This window comes from Eulemur rufifrons, chromosome 6, assembly GCF_041146395.1.
Source record: "Eulemur rufifrons isolate Redbay chromosome 6, OSU_ERuf_1, whole genome shotgun sequence".
Lineage (NCBI taxonomy): Eukaryota > Metazoa > Chordata > Mammalia > Primates > Lemuridae > Eulemur > Eulemur rufifrons.
Window position 1 is genome coordinate 66,760,554 of NC_090988.1, and position 17,026 is coordinate 66,777,579.

Consider the following 17,026-nt stretch of genomic DNA (forward strand, 5'->3'; position numbering starts at 1 on the left):
AAAACAGCAAGTAAAGTTGGACATTTTTATACCATCAGTTAAAACCCATCAGGATGTTCAATGCCCTCCACTGGAAAATGCCCATAACTGGGAATCTGAGCTAGCTGGACAGTACACACAGGTACCCTCTGCATATGTCAGAAGACAAGAATCTCTGCAGGAGGTCAAGGAATTACCCAAATATATTTGGACCAGGAGAGCCATTACAAAAAAGAGACAAAATATCTGTTGTTCATGGAAAAAAATGCTAAAATTGATTGAACTGTACTATGGTGAATTAAGTACTTTACATGTTGTTATTCTTGCTCAATCTCTACAAAAGACCCATGGGGCAGATATCAGCATTTGTGCTATTTTACAGAGGTTAAGTAAATTGCCCAAGTTCTATAGCCACAAATACGGCTCTCAAGCCTGTGCACTCACCCACAACCCCATAGTTGCTCCTGTCTAAAGTCTGGAGTGGGAACAGCTAAACCGAGTCCAGTCGGAGGCCCTCAACACGGAGACAGTAGCCTCTCAGGGAGGCGGTCCCTTCACCTATCCTACCTAATAGCACACCAGGCAGGCAGGACTTTCCAGTCATAAAGAGAGATCATACAGCCCCTGACATCCTGAGAATATAGGCCTGAGGCCACAGCCAGCTCCAGAAAGGTCTCAAATTCACAGGAATGGGAGAGCCAGGGATCCCTTACCAACCTGCAGGAAGGAAGTCAAGAACAGCCAGGACGGAGTCTCCTGGGCCACAGAATGCTTAACGCAACTTAAAAGCTGAATCTTGGAGTGGCTCTCTGCTTCAAGTTCAGCCAGGTCCCAACCTGGAGCTACCAGGCCCAGGTAACCCCTTTTCCCATATGACACAAGCAAGGACTGGTTTGTGGATCTGTCAGGACCTAGTGAATTGTCCTGCCCCGAGGCTCTGCTTCTGGGCCAAGGACATTTCTGCTCCCTCCCCAGATCCACACTGCTCTTACATCACCACCCTCCTCACAATACTCCTGAGGGGCTTATGGGGACAGAAAAGCCACCTATCTTCTCCCTGCTCCACCCCACAGCCTACATCTACCTCTTCCCACGAGAAACGTCCCAGGACAAACTACAGAGCAATGGCCCCAGAGGCTGCAGGAAAGCACTAGAGTGAGTTTTTATGCTAATTCTTCTCAAAATGCCAAACCCTATCCACTATGAAGAAGAGTTTATTTTCAAAATAGTTTTTCCACTTTATCAGAGTGGGGTTGGGGGAGGGGGAGTTCCATCCTTAAAGGGAGTCAAGTCCAAAACAAAGACAGAGGGTCTGTCTCCTCTCCTGAATTCCAGATCCAGGAGAGAGAGTGGCTTAGGAACCTCTGAGAACGTAACTGGCCACTGGGCTTCCTTCAATCATTCACACAGGCAGGGGGCAAGATGGTGACACCGAGACCACTAGGCCCACCTCGGCCAGTCTCTGAGCTCCTGGTGCTGCCAGGCGGCGTAGCTCAGCACAAAGGCCAGGGGGCTTCCCTACAGCTGGAGGCGTGTGCTGGGGGAGGGGTGCCTCGTTCTGTCCAGGAGCTATCACAGCGGAAGGCCTCCCCGAAGGTAGCTTAAAGAGAGCCCCAGACCCACAGCCCAGGCTGCGCCCTCTCCTCCCTTGCCGTGGCCATGGACTCCGACCTGTGTGAAGCGTCAGCATTGCCCTGAAACAAATCAGAGCAGCCTCCACGGCACAGCCGGTCACGGAGCACGGTGGAGACCGGCCGAGTGCGGCACAGGGAGACTGTGAGGACCTCAATTAGGGAGCACTGGGTGGCCCTGGTTCTGCACCCTTACACCTGTGCATCCAGGTACTGTATTTAACCTCCCCATGCCTCAGTTTCCCCATCTGTAAAATGAGGATGATGGTAGTACTTACCTTACAAGGTTCGCATGAGGACTAGAGAGATGTCTGCTGAGCCCTTAGAACAGTGTGCACGGTCAGCACTGGATAAATATTTGTAAAAAAACAAACAAAAGAAAAAAACAAATAGGGGCTGAACAAAAGCAACTGGCTTCTGAGTGTGGCAGCCCCATGGCCCTATGAGTGTTCATCTCATAGCATCCTAGAAGCACACAAAATCCAACACAGACCTTAAGGGAGGAACAACAAACTCTCGAACCTTTCCACCGACTCGAGGAGGCAATCAGCACCAGCCAAGACCTCCCTTCCCCAGGCACAGCCTTGAAAGGCCCAGCAGGATCATCCCACAGCACAATTATTACCCCTTGCATCACTGGGCTCCTCTGACACACGCAGCTTTTGGAATAAAGCGTGTACTTTGGGTTCTAATTTAAATATCTCTTCACAGAACAGGAAGCCAATTACTTTCCGCTCCCCAAAAGAATTAATATCCCCTCTGAGTTTTAGAAGCCATCTGGTGCCAAACACACAAACACATCCACACATTTTCAGGTGAGGAGGGTTGAAAAAAGTTGAAGCAGAGGCCAACTGAGCCTTCTCCAGCTCCCACCCACACACAGAAGCTAAAAAAAATGTAATTATTCAAAGCCTCGGTAAATGGATGCAATTTCAGTTACCACCAATTCCACTTAGAAATGCATTAATGGGTACAGTGATTATAGATATTTAGCTTTACAGCATTCATCTGTCTATTTTTTTTTTTTTTTTTTAAATCCCCAGGTCAAAATGTGTTGAGGAAAAAAATCTTTTCAAACATTTTTTTGGGCAGGGTGGTCTATCATTTCTCCTCCCTGGGACCCCAACTTTGCATCCTTCCTCCTGCCTCACCTTACAAACCCCCCTTATTCCCAACTCCAGTCGCCCCTCTCTCCTTGTATGTCCGCAGTTTCAGGAGGGTCATGTCAAATGTCCAATCAACCAACCCACACCTGTCTAGCTGAGTACAAACATTGGGCCTGACACTGTCCCCAGGGAGCTGGAGAGCTATTCATGGTACCGAGTCACAATCCCAGTCCTGCCCCACGTCCCCCAGGACCAGCTCAGGGAAGACTGCAACGCCAGACACCTCTATGACTTACTCGTCACCACCACTGCCTGTCGGGACACATGTATTCTCCCACACAGAGGAAACATTCCCATTTCTCAATCGCCTTCTGCTTGCCTTCTCTGGCTATCAATGTCAATCACTCAGAACAACCCGTCACCCCAGCCCCTCAGGAGGACTCTAAGTGGTCAAGGGGTTCTGAGATTTAGATCTGCTAGTGCCCCCCAGGGAGACACAGTGCCCATTCAGTGGTCACCCACAAGATCAGCCCCACGGCCTCCCCTTGGGACTGACAGCATCATCTGGGCAGAGGTGAAGGCAACACATTCCCACCTTTATTGAGAAAACCAGAGGCTCACCGGGAGCCCGGCTCTCCAGCATCCACCCTGGGTGATGGGGTGGGCATTAACAGACAGTTGTACCCCACTGACACCCTCTCAAGGTCTTTCACACAGCTTAATCCTACCAATCTGGACAGATGTCCTCCTGTAATGAAAGAGACTCACAGTGCCTGAGCACCAACTATGTGCTGAAAAGCATGCTAGGAGCTTCAGACAAGCTGTCACATTGAATCCTCAGATAACACTGGGGAAGAAAATAGCATCATTATTGTACAGGTGGGGAAGCTGAAGCCCAGAGATGCTTCCACTTTCAGTGTCCAAAGGAATCACCTGTGGAGCTTGTAATAAATGATTCCCAGCCCCACCCAGCAGAGGTCCTGCCTCAGCATTCTGGAACACTGCTCTAATTCACATCTACCCTCACTGCTCCTCATCAGGGGTCCTAACATAGATGCCAGGGTTACTGCCTCCCTCCAAATAACTAGGCAGTGCAAATCCTGGGAGCCCTCTCCACTGCGGGGGGTGGTTTGGACAGGGCGTGTAAATCAAATGTGTCGATCATAAGTACAAGACACTTGTTCATTTCTCTCTGGGTGGGGACACATCCACACAGGGCCTCCAAGATGAGGAATCATTTCTTTGATATTTAGCACCAACCATTTAGTGGCCAGCTTCCTTTTAAAAGACAATTCTCAATAAGAAAGCACAGTTCTTCTCTGGCTAGCGTGGCCTTAGAAGACTTCCCCAAGAGAAGTAACCACAGCTCCTCTGGCAACTTGGGCCGCATCTCACCTTAGGAAGGGGCTGCCTTTATAGCAGTAGCGATGATAACAGTTAATTCCTATGCAGCATGTACAATTTGCCAGGCACTGTTCTAAGTTGGGAGGCATAGTCATTGTGCCCATTTGACAGATGAAGAAACATCTGAAGACACAGAAAGGTTTAAATGACCCATCTAAGCTAGCAGCAGAGTCAGGATTTCAACCTAGGCACTCAGACACCAGAATCCATGTTTTATCGCCACCATGCAGCACCGCCGCTCAGACACAGGAGTTGGGGAACCCCTAGGGCAATATCCCCCATACACCACTCTCCTGCAGCAAGCTACTAGTGAAGGATTTTATCCAGCACCTGTCCCTACTCCTCAACTCAGCAGCAGCCTCTTGGAGACCCCAACGGGCACACAGGTACTATGACCCTCAGCCCCGGCCCCCAGCTCCTTTGCATCGTCTCCGCTGGCCTCTCCTGCCTCGGGCTGCCCACTGCTCTGCTCCACAGCTGCCTGGCCTTCCTCACTCACCCTCAGAGCCTCTCCCAGGCACCCATATTGAAACTATCCAGTGTCCCTCTCCTCTCTTGGACTGGGCTCTGCTAGAGGGCAAAGACAGTTACTTCTATTTCTCTCCACAGCACCCAGTGTCAAGACTGGCTGCTTAATCAGAGTCTGGTGACTGAACGGATACATCCCTGATCAAAAGCCATGCAGCCTCCAAGTAAACTGTTCCTCCAATGAGGAGCTCACCACTTCTCAAGGGGGCCAACTGGCTCCATCTGTGGACAGGTGAAGACACCTCAATTTGCAAGTGGAGAGGATATGCTTCTTGCAGAGGTTATTAAATTAATCTAAACCACAGCTCTGGCTCCCTCCTCGTGGGAAGAGGACATTCTCCTCTCTGGCTTCACACAAGGGTAGAGAACACAGGAGGCTGTGCAGCCAGGGGCCTAAGTACAGGGCTGGAATAGGATCTCTGTCCCCTCCATCCCCCAAGCACACTGTCCACACCACAGACTGTGTTGCAGGAAGGCACAGGAGGTAGCCAGCAACCCCAGGAAGAGACTGCATACTAACTGCAAACTGTCAGATCTCGAGAGGGTGACGGCTCTGTCTTGGCAGGAAAAGCCTCTGAGAAGCCCTGAGAACACTGGCTGTGACGTTGGCAATGCTCTTCTGGCAGGACCTGAAAGAGACAGCCTGGCTCTAAGCAGGCTTAAGAGGCTCATCAGCCCCTAAGCTGTGGTCAGCTGACATCTGAGGGGAGGGGTGACACTCCAGCTGGGGGAGGTCCACTCCCCCAGAGCACAAGGGACCTGCCCAGAGTCGATCCACCCCACCCATCACTCTTCTACCCTGTGGGGACTTCCTTAGGGAGACCCAAGAGTCACAGCGAAGGTACAAATAACCAGTTTTCAGGGACAGACTCTATAGGGAGGATTCAGAATAGAGGGAGTGGTGACAAGAGCCAAAGGCACCGTGTACCATGGTAGAAACCGCACGAATTTGGAGCCAAGAGGATGCAGTTTCAAGTCCCAGCTCCCCCAATAATGCTCTGGCTTTGGGAAGATCATTTAGCCTCCCTAACCGCTCAGCCTCAAATGCTTGATCTGTAAAATGAGGATAATTCAAATATCTGCCTTTAAAATGAATGTGTTTTTCAACCATAAAGCACCACGATTATTACTGTTGACACTTGTGACCTGAGAAGCACCAGACGATACATCTGTCCTTCAGTGGTGAGCGCTGCTAACCAGGTGGCTGCCCAGATTAAGAAGCAGACATCTGTGCAGCCCTCTAAATGCCCAGAAAAGAGGCAAACCAGGAGCTGTTTCCATACCTCATTACCCTGGGCTCTCAGACCCTAGACACCTGCAGCCTGGACAAGACATCTGTGGCTTTGGGACAGACTAGCCCTTGAAGGATAGGTTATAGAGTGTTGTTTTTTAATTAACTTTTTCTTTCTTTTTTCTTTCTCTGAGACAAGGCTTCCCTCTGTTGCCTGGACCGGAATGCAGTGGCATCATCATAGCTCACTGCAACCTCCAACTCCTAGGCTCAAGCGATCTTCCTGCCTCAGCCTCCTGAGTAGCTGGGGCTACAGGTGCGCACCACCACACCTGGCTAATTGTTTTTATTTTTTGTAGAAACAGGGTCTTGTTATGCTGCTAAGGCTGGTCTCAAACTCCTGGCCTCAAGTGATCCTCCTGCCTGGGCTGCCACAGTGCTACAATTACAAGGGTGAGCCACCACACCTGGCCTATTGTTTAATTACCTTTTAATTTGGAGATAATTGCACACTTCAAGAAAAGTTGCAAGAACAGAGCAAAGGACCCCCATGTGGCCCTCACCCAGCCACACCCACTGTTAATATTTTGCCCCATTTTCTCTGCCGCTCCCTACCCCAACACATACCTTTTCTCCCCATAACCACTTAAGAGCAAATATTTCAGTGTATATGTCCCAAAAATAAGGACATCCTTTTAATACCAGAATGGTTATGCAGTTTTTATTGGTCCAAACCAATTTGAGTTGAGCTATACAGCGTGCATGCTCCTGGCCCAGGCAATCCCAGCTGAAGGCCACCAGACTGCTTCTGCAGCAGCTGAATGTGCTTAGGACTCAGAATTCATGTCTCCAGCCCACACATAGCTGTGTGGGTATACAGAAGAGGAGCTCGCATTTATTTGGCATTTACTATGTGTCAGTCACTTGCTAAACTCTTTCCATCAATTAATTCATGTAATCTTCACAGTTAACCCCATGCTGCTGGTGAAGAATGAGGCTTAAAGAGAGTAGGTAACCTGCCAGGGTCAGGAAGCTGTATGTGGTAGAGCTGAAGTTAGAATCTTCTAACTTCTGACTCTGGAGCCCATACATTTAGCTACTGCCTCTTTACAGATGCTATCACCCACATCCAAAACCCTATGCATTTTTCTGCATGATGAAGTTGCCTAGCTGTGCGTTGGGCTTCAAGAAAAACCAACCCTGCTGCACAGGCCAGTATCCAGGGAGGTGTGAGAGCAGGTTGGAGGGGAGAGAGGTGGTCTGGCACAACTTAAAACTCGGTCCAGGTAAAGATGCTCTGAGGTCACAACAGCTGCTGATGTTGTTGTCCTCGAGGCCTGCTGTACATCCTGCTTTGGAGATGTAGGGCCCAGAGAGGCCGGAAAGCCAACAAGCAGCCTCCCCACACTTCCCTGTCACCTGAGACTTAACAGGGCCCATACATATTTCTGTTTAGGAAAACACAAAGCCATATAGTAAACATGAAATGTCTTGCCAAAATGCTGACCTGAAAGGAAGATACGGTAGAAGATTCCATAATAAATTAAATTGAGGGTAAAGTCTCAATTAATTTTAGTCTGCCAATGAATTTTTGGACAGAGCCAACATTGTGATGGCATTTCCTGCATCCAGTGTCCCAGGTGAATTGGCCTTCACCCCCTTCTGTCATTAGACCTATAGTCAAAAAGTCTGAGAAGTCCTGGTCTGAGGGAACATGTCCAGGCCTCTCCCCTGAACCCTGAAAAAGCTGAACTAATACAGTATGCAACTTCAGGGAAGTCACTTTACCCTTCTCAGCCCAAATTTCTGCACTAAAAAATGCAGTAATCGTGCGATTCCAACCAGAGGATGTTTGTGAAGCACTCTGTAAACAATAAAACGTTAACTCAAAATACTTCTCATTTCAGAAAATTGAGAAGCAAATGTTTTGACAGCCATTTAAAAGCAACAGGCAAATAAAACCATATTCCTCTGTGTTTTTCCCTCTGCCAATACTTACTTAAGACACCATGCCAGTTTACTGAAATGCTGCTGTCTTACACTCAGTAAAAAGATTCAAACCCATGCTGTCCTCTAAAGAGACAAAAAACCAGAGCAGGCACCTCATTAAGTCACCAAACACTCCACATCCTGAAGTGCTCTCTTTTTTTGGAGACAGAATCTTGCTCTGTTAGCTGGGCTAGAGTGCTGTGGCGTCAGCTTAGCTCACAGCAACCTCAAACACCTGGGCTCAAGCAATCCTCCTGCCTCAGCCTCCCAAGTAGCTGGGACTACAGGCAGGCACCACCACACCGGGCTAATTTTTCTATTTTTAGTAGTGACAGGGTCTCTTTTGCTCAGGCTGGTCTCGAACTCATACTCGTGACTTCAAGCAATCCTGCCTCAGCCTCCCAGAGTGCTAGGATTACAGGCGTGAGGCACCGCGCCCAGCCCTGAAGTGCTCTCTTAAGGAATTTTTTCCCAAAGTCTTCCATTTAGGAAGCCCCAAATTTGCTCCTATTGACATCGAAAGAATGCCATCAAGGCACAAGAAACATTCACAAACCACCTTCGTCACACAGGAACACCTCTCCCTACCACCCAGCATCTGTCCTCTCTCTGAAAGACACTTCTCCAGCGGGGAAAGAGCCTTAAGAAGCAACTTGCAACCGTTTTTCCTAAAGAGATTTTGTTAAAGAGGTTTCTTTTGGGGGCTGTTTTGCAACTGTGCTACAAATCATGGTTCCTAATCCTTCCTTCAGCTTTCAACACAACACTCACTGTTATTCCTTTCCCACAGAACCTAACATTTAAATCCATGAACCAGTTCTCACCCTCGATAAAACAACCAGGAAATGAAACGTAAAGTGTGGGATTTTGCCAAAACTTGCCAAGCTGGAAGAACTTAACCTTCAACAATGAGAGGTTTCAGAATTCCCACTTTAAATATATGTAAGCTGCTAGTTTGCCAGAAATTCTTTGTGGGACTATTACCTCAGCATTTGAAATAAAGTTTCTGGGACTGCCGTTCCCAGCAACACTTCGGTAAGAAAGATGACAAATAAATGAACCAACAGGTTTGGCACTCTACAAATTTCACTAACATGAAGTTCAACATTTGTCCGGGGAGGAAAACGTGGAAGACAGGACAAACTCCTTCCTAGGGGTAGCTTGGAAGATTGCCCACGGGGTGATGGCAGAATTAAACTTCAAAAGGGCAGCTTCCTGGGCTGTCCAGTGTTCGCTGGCTTTCCTGAAGGGCTTCTAGGCTTGGTGCCTACAGCTGACTGGGATCCTCACCTGGACATCTGTCACACGTGGTTCATCCTTCACTCCCCAACTCCTCCTCCCTCCCTTTAATTTCAGACTGAAAAATGGGTTGCCAAATACAAAACACACACCCTAGATACTTGGCATTATCTCCAAAAGGGTAACCCTCTGAATGAGGCTTGAAGCCTTCCCTCATACCTGGTCCCCACTCCCTGCCTCCAGAGGCCGGGTTCTTAACTGCCCACTCCCAGCCTCCTGGAGCCCCAGGCCCGGCCCTGGCTCCCTGCTCCTCATGCCTGCCCAGGGGGATCTAGGCACAGGTACTTGCGCTCTACGGTGTCTTGGAGTGGAGTATGGTGGCGGTGGTTCCTAGCATATAAGGTAAATGCCCTGATATTTGCATTTAAAACTTTATATTTCACAATATAGACATGAACTATAAAATTTGTTAATAATTTAACATAAAATTAACAATTTAACAAAAGTCAAATAATTGCTCTTTATCTAGAATGATATTAAATAGCAAATTTTTAAAAACCATGACAAGTCAAGGGAAAGACTGCAGAAGTTTTTTATTTTAGTACCTTGAAAGACACTTTTTTCTTTCTTTTTGAGCAAGAAGCCTTGGGTTTTCATTTTGTACTGGGATCTCACAAATTATGTAGCCAATCCTGCATCTAGGACCTGCTTCAGGCCTAAGAGCTGGGGAGGGGAAAGTCAGCCTTACTCCAAGCCTCAGAAATGTCCTTCCCAAGAATCTCACTGCTTTCACTTAGGGACAGGCACCCACTAGGAGAATGGTACCTACACAGGACAGCCCTGCAAGGCCCCAAAGCTAAAGCTGAGGAACTGGAAGCTAAAAGGGACCTTGTGAAATCAGCTAGTTCCTGCCAGGACCCTGGAGCCATGTCACAGAGAATGCCAAGGCCCAGTATCCAGGGAGAGAAGGGGGCCTAGTCCAATGGCCAACAGATATCCCAAACCCCAGATGCTGACCACTAAGGTTATGAGGTGAAGAAGCCAGAGGAGGCTGCTGGAGGCTCCACTGGCCAGGTTCTTGCTTTGAGCATTGTTCTCAACAACAAATGACGACATCCAAGAAGGCTGGGGTCCAGGCCCCAGCCTGATCTGATGGGCCTGTTCCTGGCTGCTTAGCTTCTTTCACCTTGCCCATTCTTCTCCATACCCCTGATCTCCTCCCCAGCAAGACATTCCAAGACCTGGAATACTTAGTAAACTCACTGGGCCTCTTTAAATCACTGCATCTCTAATAAATACCAAGTGCCTACCCAGTGCCCAGGCCTGGGCTGGGTGCCACAGTTTCAGAAGCAGTGTACCAGAAGTCTGCCTTCAGGAGCAACCTTGGCACAGGCAGGGTAGCTGAGTCTCTCCTCTCTGCCATTCACCCTCCTTATTGACTCAAGCATTCAAAGCCTGCTGTAGGGAGAACCCAACCCACCAGGTCCCAGGAAACCCCTGAAGAGCAGCCCAGTACAATACTCCAACTCCAATGACTTCTTTTAGAAATTTCTGGCCGGGCGTGGTGGCTCACGCCTGTAATCCTAGCACTCTGGGAGGCCGAGGTGGGTGGATCGTTTGAGCTCAGGAGTTTGAGACCAGCCTGAGCAAGAGCGAGACCCCATCTCTACTAAAAATAGAAAGAAATTATATGGACAGCTAAAAATATATATAGAAAAAATTAGCTGGGCATGGTGGTGCATGCCTGTAGTCCCAGCTACTCGGGAGGCTGAGACAGGAGGATCGCTTGAGCTCAGGAGTTTGAGGTTGCTGTGAGCTCGGCTGACGCCACGGCACTCACTCTAGCCTGGGCAACAGAGTGAGACTCTGTCTCAAAAAAAAAAAAAAAAAAAAAAAAAAAAGAAATTTCTCCTTCATAGGTCCATGTTTGAAAAGGTTTTGTCTGCCAAACTGTATTTATTAAGAAATAATTAATGTCTTCCACTTCTTACTAATCAGAGACATGCACCACCACTAATCAGCACAGGAGACCAAGGGCCACTGGAGGATGATGGGGAGCCAGGGCTCAACGTAGGACCATGCCTAGGGACCTCACAGACAGTTACCATGGAAGAGTCAGCAAAATGGCAGAAGGCTGGACTCTGGCCTTTAGAGTTCTACCTGCCCCCTCAAGAACCCAGCTCACAGCTGTGCCTAGTACATCAGGGCACTCGCAGCTCTTTCTCCTGTCAGATGGATGATGGGCCCTGCTCCTCTGGGAGATCAGTGAGAGGCACGCCCTGGATCCCATCCTCTCACCTTCTCAGAAATGCTGCTCAAGCAACTGTCCCATCTCTTTCCTGCATCATCTATTTCTCCCTCTCTGCTGGATCATTCCCATCAAAACAAAACACGCTGTCCAATCTCCCACTTGAGAAGAGAAGAGAAGGAAAGAGGAGAGAAAAGAAGGGAAGAAAAGAAAAGAGAAAAGAAAAGAAACCCACATCTCCTCCAGTTACCAGCAAATGTCTCAACCCCACTTCACAACAAAACTACCTTGAAGACTGGCCTATCCTGACTCCACCTTTAGGCTTCTGTGACCACATATTCTCTGGGCCTTCTCAAGCCTTCTCAGTCTCCCGTCAAATTCACCTCTTTTCCTTTTAAACACCGTGCTGTCCCAAGGCTTAGAATATCTCTTTTCTGTCCATACTCTCTTCCTAGGGGATTTCACCTAATCCCATGGCCCTGAACAACATCTGTTATACCCAAATGGATCTCTTTAATCCTCTCTCCACACAAGCTTCAGATTCATACATCTATCTGACATATTCACATCCCTAATGTAAAATGGCAAAACAAGACCTCATGATTCGCTCCATCCCCAAACCTGCTCCGACCCTAGCCTTCCCATCTCAATGATGGGAGCACCATCCACTCCGGTGCTCCAGCCCCCGGGAATCAGCTTTGACTCTTCTTTTTCTCTCATAGACTGCATCCGAAGCATCAAGAAGACCTGTAGACTCTACTTTCCAAACACAGCCTGAATGTGACTACTACTCCCCGTCTCCATTGCACCACCCTCAGGCAAGCCACCTACCTCCAGCCTGGACTATGACTGCTGTCCTACAACCCACTGTCCTCATAGCAGGTAGAGTGAGCTTTCTGAAAATGCTAATCAAATCATGCCACTCCCCTGCTCAAAAACCTCCAATGACTTCTCACCAGGCTTAGAATGAAGTTTAAAAACTCTTTACCCTGGGTCATAAAGCTTTATATCATTTACCTCTCTCCTACTTGTGAATTCTTCTCATGCCACTTTCTCCCTTGCTCACCACACTCCAGCCACACTAGCCTTCTTGCTCCTTGAACTTGAAGCTCTTCTGTGCCTTAAGCCCTGGCACTGGCTGTTCCCTCTTCCTAAAATGCTTTGCCACCTATCACCTCAGGATCGCTGCTTCTTGTCATTCAAATGTTACCTTAAATGTTCCCTATTCAGAAACACCATCCCTGATCTCCCAATTCAACCAAGCCACACAGTCACTCACCTTATTTTAATTTTCTGCTTGGTAGTAACCAAGATCTGGTACTATTCTTGTTTATTTACTTATTTTCTGCTCCCTTCCCTCCTCCACTACATTGCAAGCTCCATGACCATCCAGACAGAACTTTGTTCACTCTGTAGTCCTAATGCCTAGAATAATGTGTGGCACACAGGAAAACTTTATTAATAACAATAGCAATTGATGCAGTTATGAGCCAGAAAGCCCCACTGACACAGGTTCTGACCGTCCCGGCCTGCTCCCCAACTTCACACACATGTGAGAGGCAGGACAACAGAACCACAGCTAAGGCCCTCTGCGTCACTTCTGTAATTCTCACCCATCAGTATTTTGAACTATTGTGCAAGGGCCCAAACCAAGAAAAGAGGTTCCCAGGTTTTCTTGAAATATGCTGCTCCACTACTGACTGAAAGGTGAGGAAACGAATTCTGAGTCACAGTCCCCCAAAGTACACCCAGTACCAGTCAGACCGCTGCCCAGACCTTTGGCTAGTTCATTCATTCAGTGAACAAACATTTACTGAGTGCCTACTCTATGCCAGGCACTGGGGCAAAGGATGAAAGGCAGTTTCTGACCTCATGCAGCTCACCAGGCAGAGTCAAAAACGTTGCCACACAGGCTCCTGCCTTGAGTGGGAAAGTAACTACACTAGTGCTAGAGTCTGAACGGCGCTTTATTTAACTTACTGCTCTGACTTCTGCAGATCCTACAGACCCAGGCTAACCTTGCTAGTGAGGCAACGCTCCAGGGCTTTTGCGGAGAAGCAACAGCTTGACTAAGGAAAGCACGAGTGCCTGTCGCTGTTCAGCACCGGCCAAAGAAACACCGAGTGTTCGAGGAAGATCATTGGTCGGCCGGTTCCCCCACCCCCACCGTCCCCGCAGGCCCGCGCAGTGCACCGAGGGCGGGGGTGTGGTTGCGACTCCCCGCGACCGTCCCGGAGAACGCAGCCCGAGAGGGAGGCCTCCCCAAGCTAGATCCCTTCGTCTCTTCCTCCCCCGACCCCGAACCCCGCAGGGCCCCGACCCGGGACAGAACTCCTCGTTCTACTCTCCCCACCCCAGTCCACCAGGTCCCCGCACCCAGCCCGCTCGGCTCCGCGCAGCCGGAGACCCCAGCAGGGAGGCGTGTCCGGCCCTCACACCGGCGCCGGAATCCCGCCCGGTTGCTGCTCCGGGGCGCAGAGTTTGCAGCCCCTGCCTCCGCAGAGGGCCGGACCCCAGATCCCGGCCCAGGTCCCCCATGGAGAAGCGGACCCCGTCCCGCCTCCCTCTCGGAGCCCGCCACACGACTCGGGCACACAAAACCCCAGAGTGCGGCCGCGGCGCTGTGCGCGCCAACTCGCCCAGGACCGGGGAGGGGGGGCGCCCGGCGGGAACGCGGCCGGCCCCCGCGGCACAGGTGCGAGCGCGGCGCGGCCCCCGACTCACTCACTCGATGAAGTAGCTGGCGCCCTCCTCCGTGAAGCCCTCCTCCCAGCCGCGGGGCAGGTCTGCGGAAACGCGAGAAAAGTCCAGTCAAACTTGGGCCGCCGCGGCGCGCGCCCCCCACCCCGCCGGCCCGGTGCCCACCTGAGCGGATCATGTGGCCCGAGTTGACGGGCTCCCCGGTGCGCGGGTGCAGCCAGGTCGTGCAGCGGAGCTGGTCACTGCCGGGGGAGAGGTGCACCTGTTAGCGCCGCCGCCGCCCGGGAGGCGTCCGCCCGGCCCCGCGCCCCCGCAGGACCCCGCACCCCCGCCCGAGCCCCCGCATCCCCGCATCCCCGCATCCCCGCGCCGCACTTGATGAAGAAGACGCGGCCGTCACGGCACACTCCGTAGGACCAGTGCTCAGGTAAAGTGTCCCGCCCGACCGCCGCCGCCGCCATGTTCCCGGAGCGCGGAGCCGCCGCGGGGCGAGGGGGAGGGGGCGAGGGAGGGGGGGGCGCGGGCGGCGGGCGGGAGGGATCGGCCCGCTCAGCCCCGGGTGGGGCGCTCCATCGCCGCGCGCGCTCCGCGGGGTGCGACCGCCCGGCCAGGTCCCGGCGCCCGGAGTTCGCAGCGCCCGCGGGTCGGAGCGCGGTGCCTGCGGCCTTTGTCCCTGCGCCTTCCCCGCCCCCAGCCCGCTTGCCTGGGCTCGCCCCTTTGCCCCTGAGACCCGGGTGGGGCCGGGGACCGCGGGCGGGGGGGCCTGGGCAGCCGTCGGGCCCGCGGTTAGACCGGACGTACTCGGGAGAGGGCGCGCACCCCGATTGCCGCGGTGAACCCCGTCCCATCCCCACCGCAGAACTTCCTACACAGGAACTACTTCTTCAGGAACCAGGCAACACTGAACAGGTGACTGCCATATTCCCTCCTCCGTTTCTCCTCCGTAAAGTTAATAATAGAGTCTACACGGGATTGTTGCACGGAGTAACAACGGTGTAAAGTGCTTAACTGCACCCTGGCACGTAGTAGGTGCTCTATTAATGCCAGGCCGAGCATGATTTATTTCATTTTCCCAAGTTTGCACCGGGTATATGAAGCAGGAGAGTGCAGGTCCTCCTCATACAGGCCACAGGCATCCCTGAACTTGCAGGGATCGCAGGCTTCTGCCTTCAGTTCCCATCAAGTAACAGAAAGAAGGGGTGTGGAAGGCTGGACAGCATCTCGTCCGTCTTTGGAAGAGCAACAAAGAGCGGATGGCCAGGCAGGGCCTCTTGTGGGAGCTCTGGAAGGCTCTTTACGAGGCTGGCGCCGTCTCATATTCGGGTCTTTGCTCCCATCTCAGCTCCTGGGGGAGGCCTCCCCGACTCCTCCGTGCAAGGAAGACCTTTCTTCTCCTCCCTTTGCTCTCTATTCCATTACTTGTTTGCATTTAATTGACGTTGTATGTGTGTGTGTTTATTGTTTGTGATATATTATTAATAGTTCCAGCCTCCCACACTAAAACGTCAGCCGGATGAGAGGAGGGGCCTTGGTCTGTCTCATACACTGCCTTATCTCCAATGCCTGGAACAGAGCCTGACTCATGTATGCATTCAATAAATGCAGAATGAGTGAACAGAACGAACTCCACACTCAGACACCACACACACACACGCACACACTGAGCAGGAAGCTGGGCTCTGGGTGAGTGTCAGGCCCAGCCTCCCAGGGACATGGGCTCCCCCCAAAATGAGACTGAAAGTGCAGGGTGGGCATTAGTTATTTAGAGGGGTTCCCAGACAGGTGGAGTTAGGCTGGACCCTGAAGGGGTCAGGTGTGACTGGGAAGAGAGCACTCCAGAGGGGAAGGATGCGAGAGCAAGCACAGAATTGTGGAAGGGTGTGAGATGTCGAGGAGACCAGAAAGGGGCCTTTCCTTGGGAACAGACAGTGGTGCTGGGACAGGAGACAGTTATGAGTTATAAGAGGGATGGTGTGATTGTGGAGGACCCTGGACACCTCTCTGAGGGAGATGCCTGCCTCTGAGGAGGTTCTTGAGCAAATGGAAATAGGAAAGTAGTGTTTTTATTGTTAAACATTGATTTAAAACAATACATTAAATGGGCAAAGGATATGAACTCACAGTTAATAGAAAAGTAATACGAGTGCCTTGTAAGCAAATGAAAATATACTCAGCCACCTCATAGGAGAAATGCAAATTAAAATTAAGGAGAAATACTGTTTCTTAGGTATATTGGAAAAGATACGTGTCATGGAGAAAGATGTTCATTGTGGGTAGAACTATAAAATGGTTTAGTCTCTTTGAAGGCAATTTGGCAACAGCTATTACAACTTAGATGCATGCACTATACATTTAACCAAGTAATTCCACTACTACATTAGTGCTTATGGGGACACAAATACCAGTGTACTAGAGTGCTCAGTACAGCATTACCAATAATTAGAAAAACCTGGAAACAACCTAAATGTCTGTCAAAAAAGAACTGGTTGATTAAACTGGCATACTCCTCAATGGAATATTATGCAGTTAAAAAGAATGAGAAAGATTTCCATGCATTGGTATGGAATGGTCTCTAAGATATTAAGTGAAAAGGCAAGATGCAGAACCGTACATGTGATATGCTACTATTAGTATGTAGTTATAGCCTGTAGATTAAAAGCCAAGAAATAGGTAAAGTGATTGCTTCTGGGGAGGTAAACTCTGTGATAGGAATGGTAGGAGTTTATTTTTCCTGTGTTCCTTTTTATACCGTTTGATATTTTTACCATTTAAAACATATATGTATATTTAAATATAGAATAATATAATTCATCAGTAGATCCAATAAGAGATATCATGAAGTTATCTCAATAAATGCCAAAGAATGTAATCAGTAAAACCCAATACCTATCACTGATTTTAAAAATTGTGTTAGAAGTAAAATAAAAAAACCAGTGACAATATAAAATGCTGATGAGTATGCAGAGACACT

The 17,026-nt window shown here is 50.0% G+C and overlaps 1 protein-coding gene across 3 annotated transcripts in view; it reads right to left on the reverse strand.

Annotated features, from left to right (window-relative positions):
- PLEKHA7 (pleckstrin homology domain containing A7) overlaps positions 1–14,516 on the reverse strand; it is a 209,685-nt gene extending 195,169 nt beyond the window's left edge. For all 3 annotated transcript variants that reach the window (XM_069471183.1, XM_069471182.1, XM_069471184.1), the window contains exons 1-3: positions 14,431–14,516; positions 14,221–14,297; positions 14,084–14,141 (exon numbers count right to left, since the gene is read on the reverse strand). In XM_069471183.1, the coding sequence (XP_069327284.1) occupies positions 14,084–14,141; positions 14,221–14,297; positions 14,431–14,516 (221 nt within the window). The remainder of the gene's footprint in view (positions 1–14,083; positions 14,142–14,220; positions 14,298–14,430) is intronic.
- Between the last annotated feature and the right edge of the window lie 2,510 nt (positions 14,517–17,026).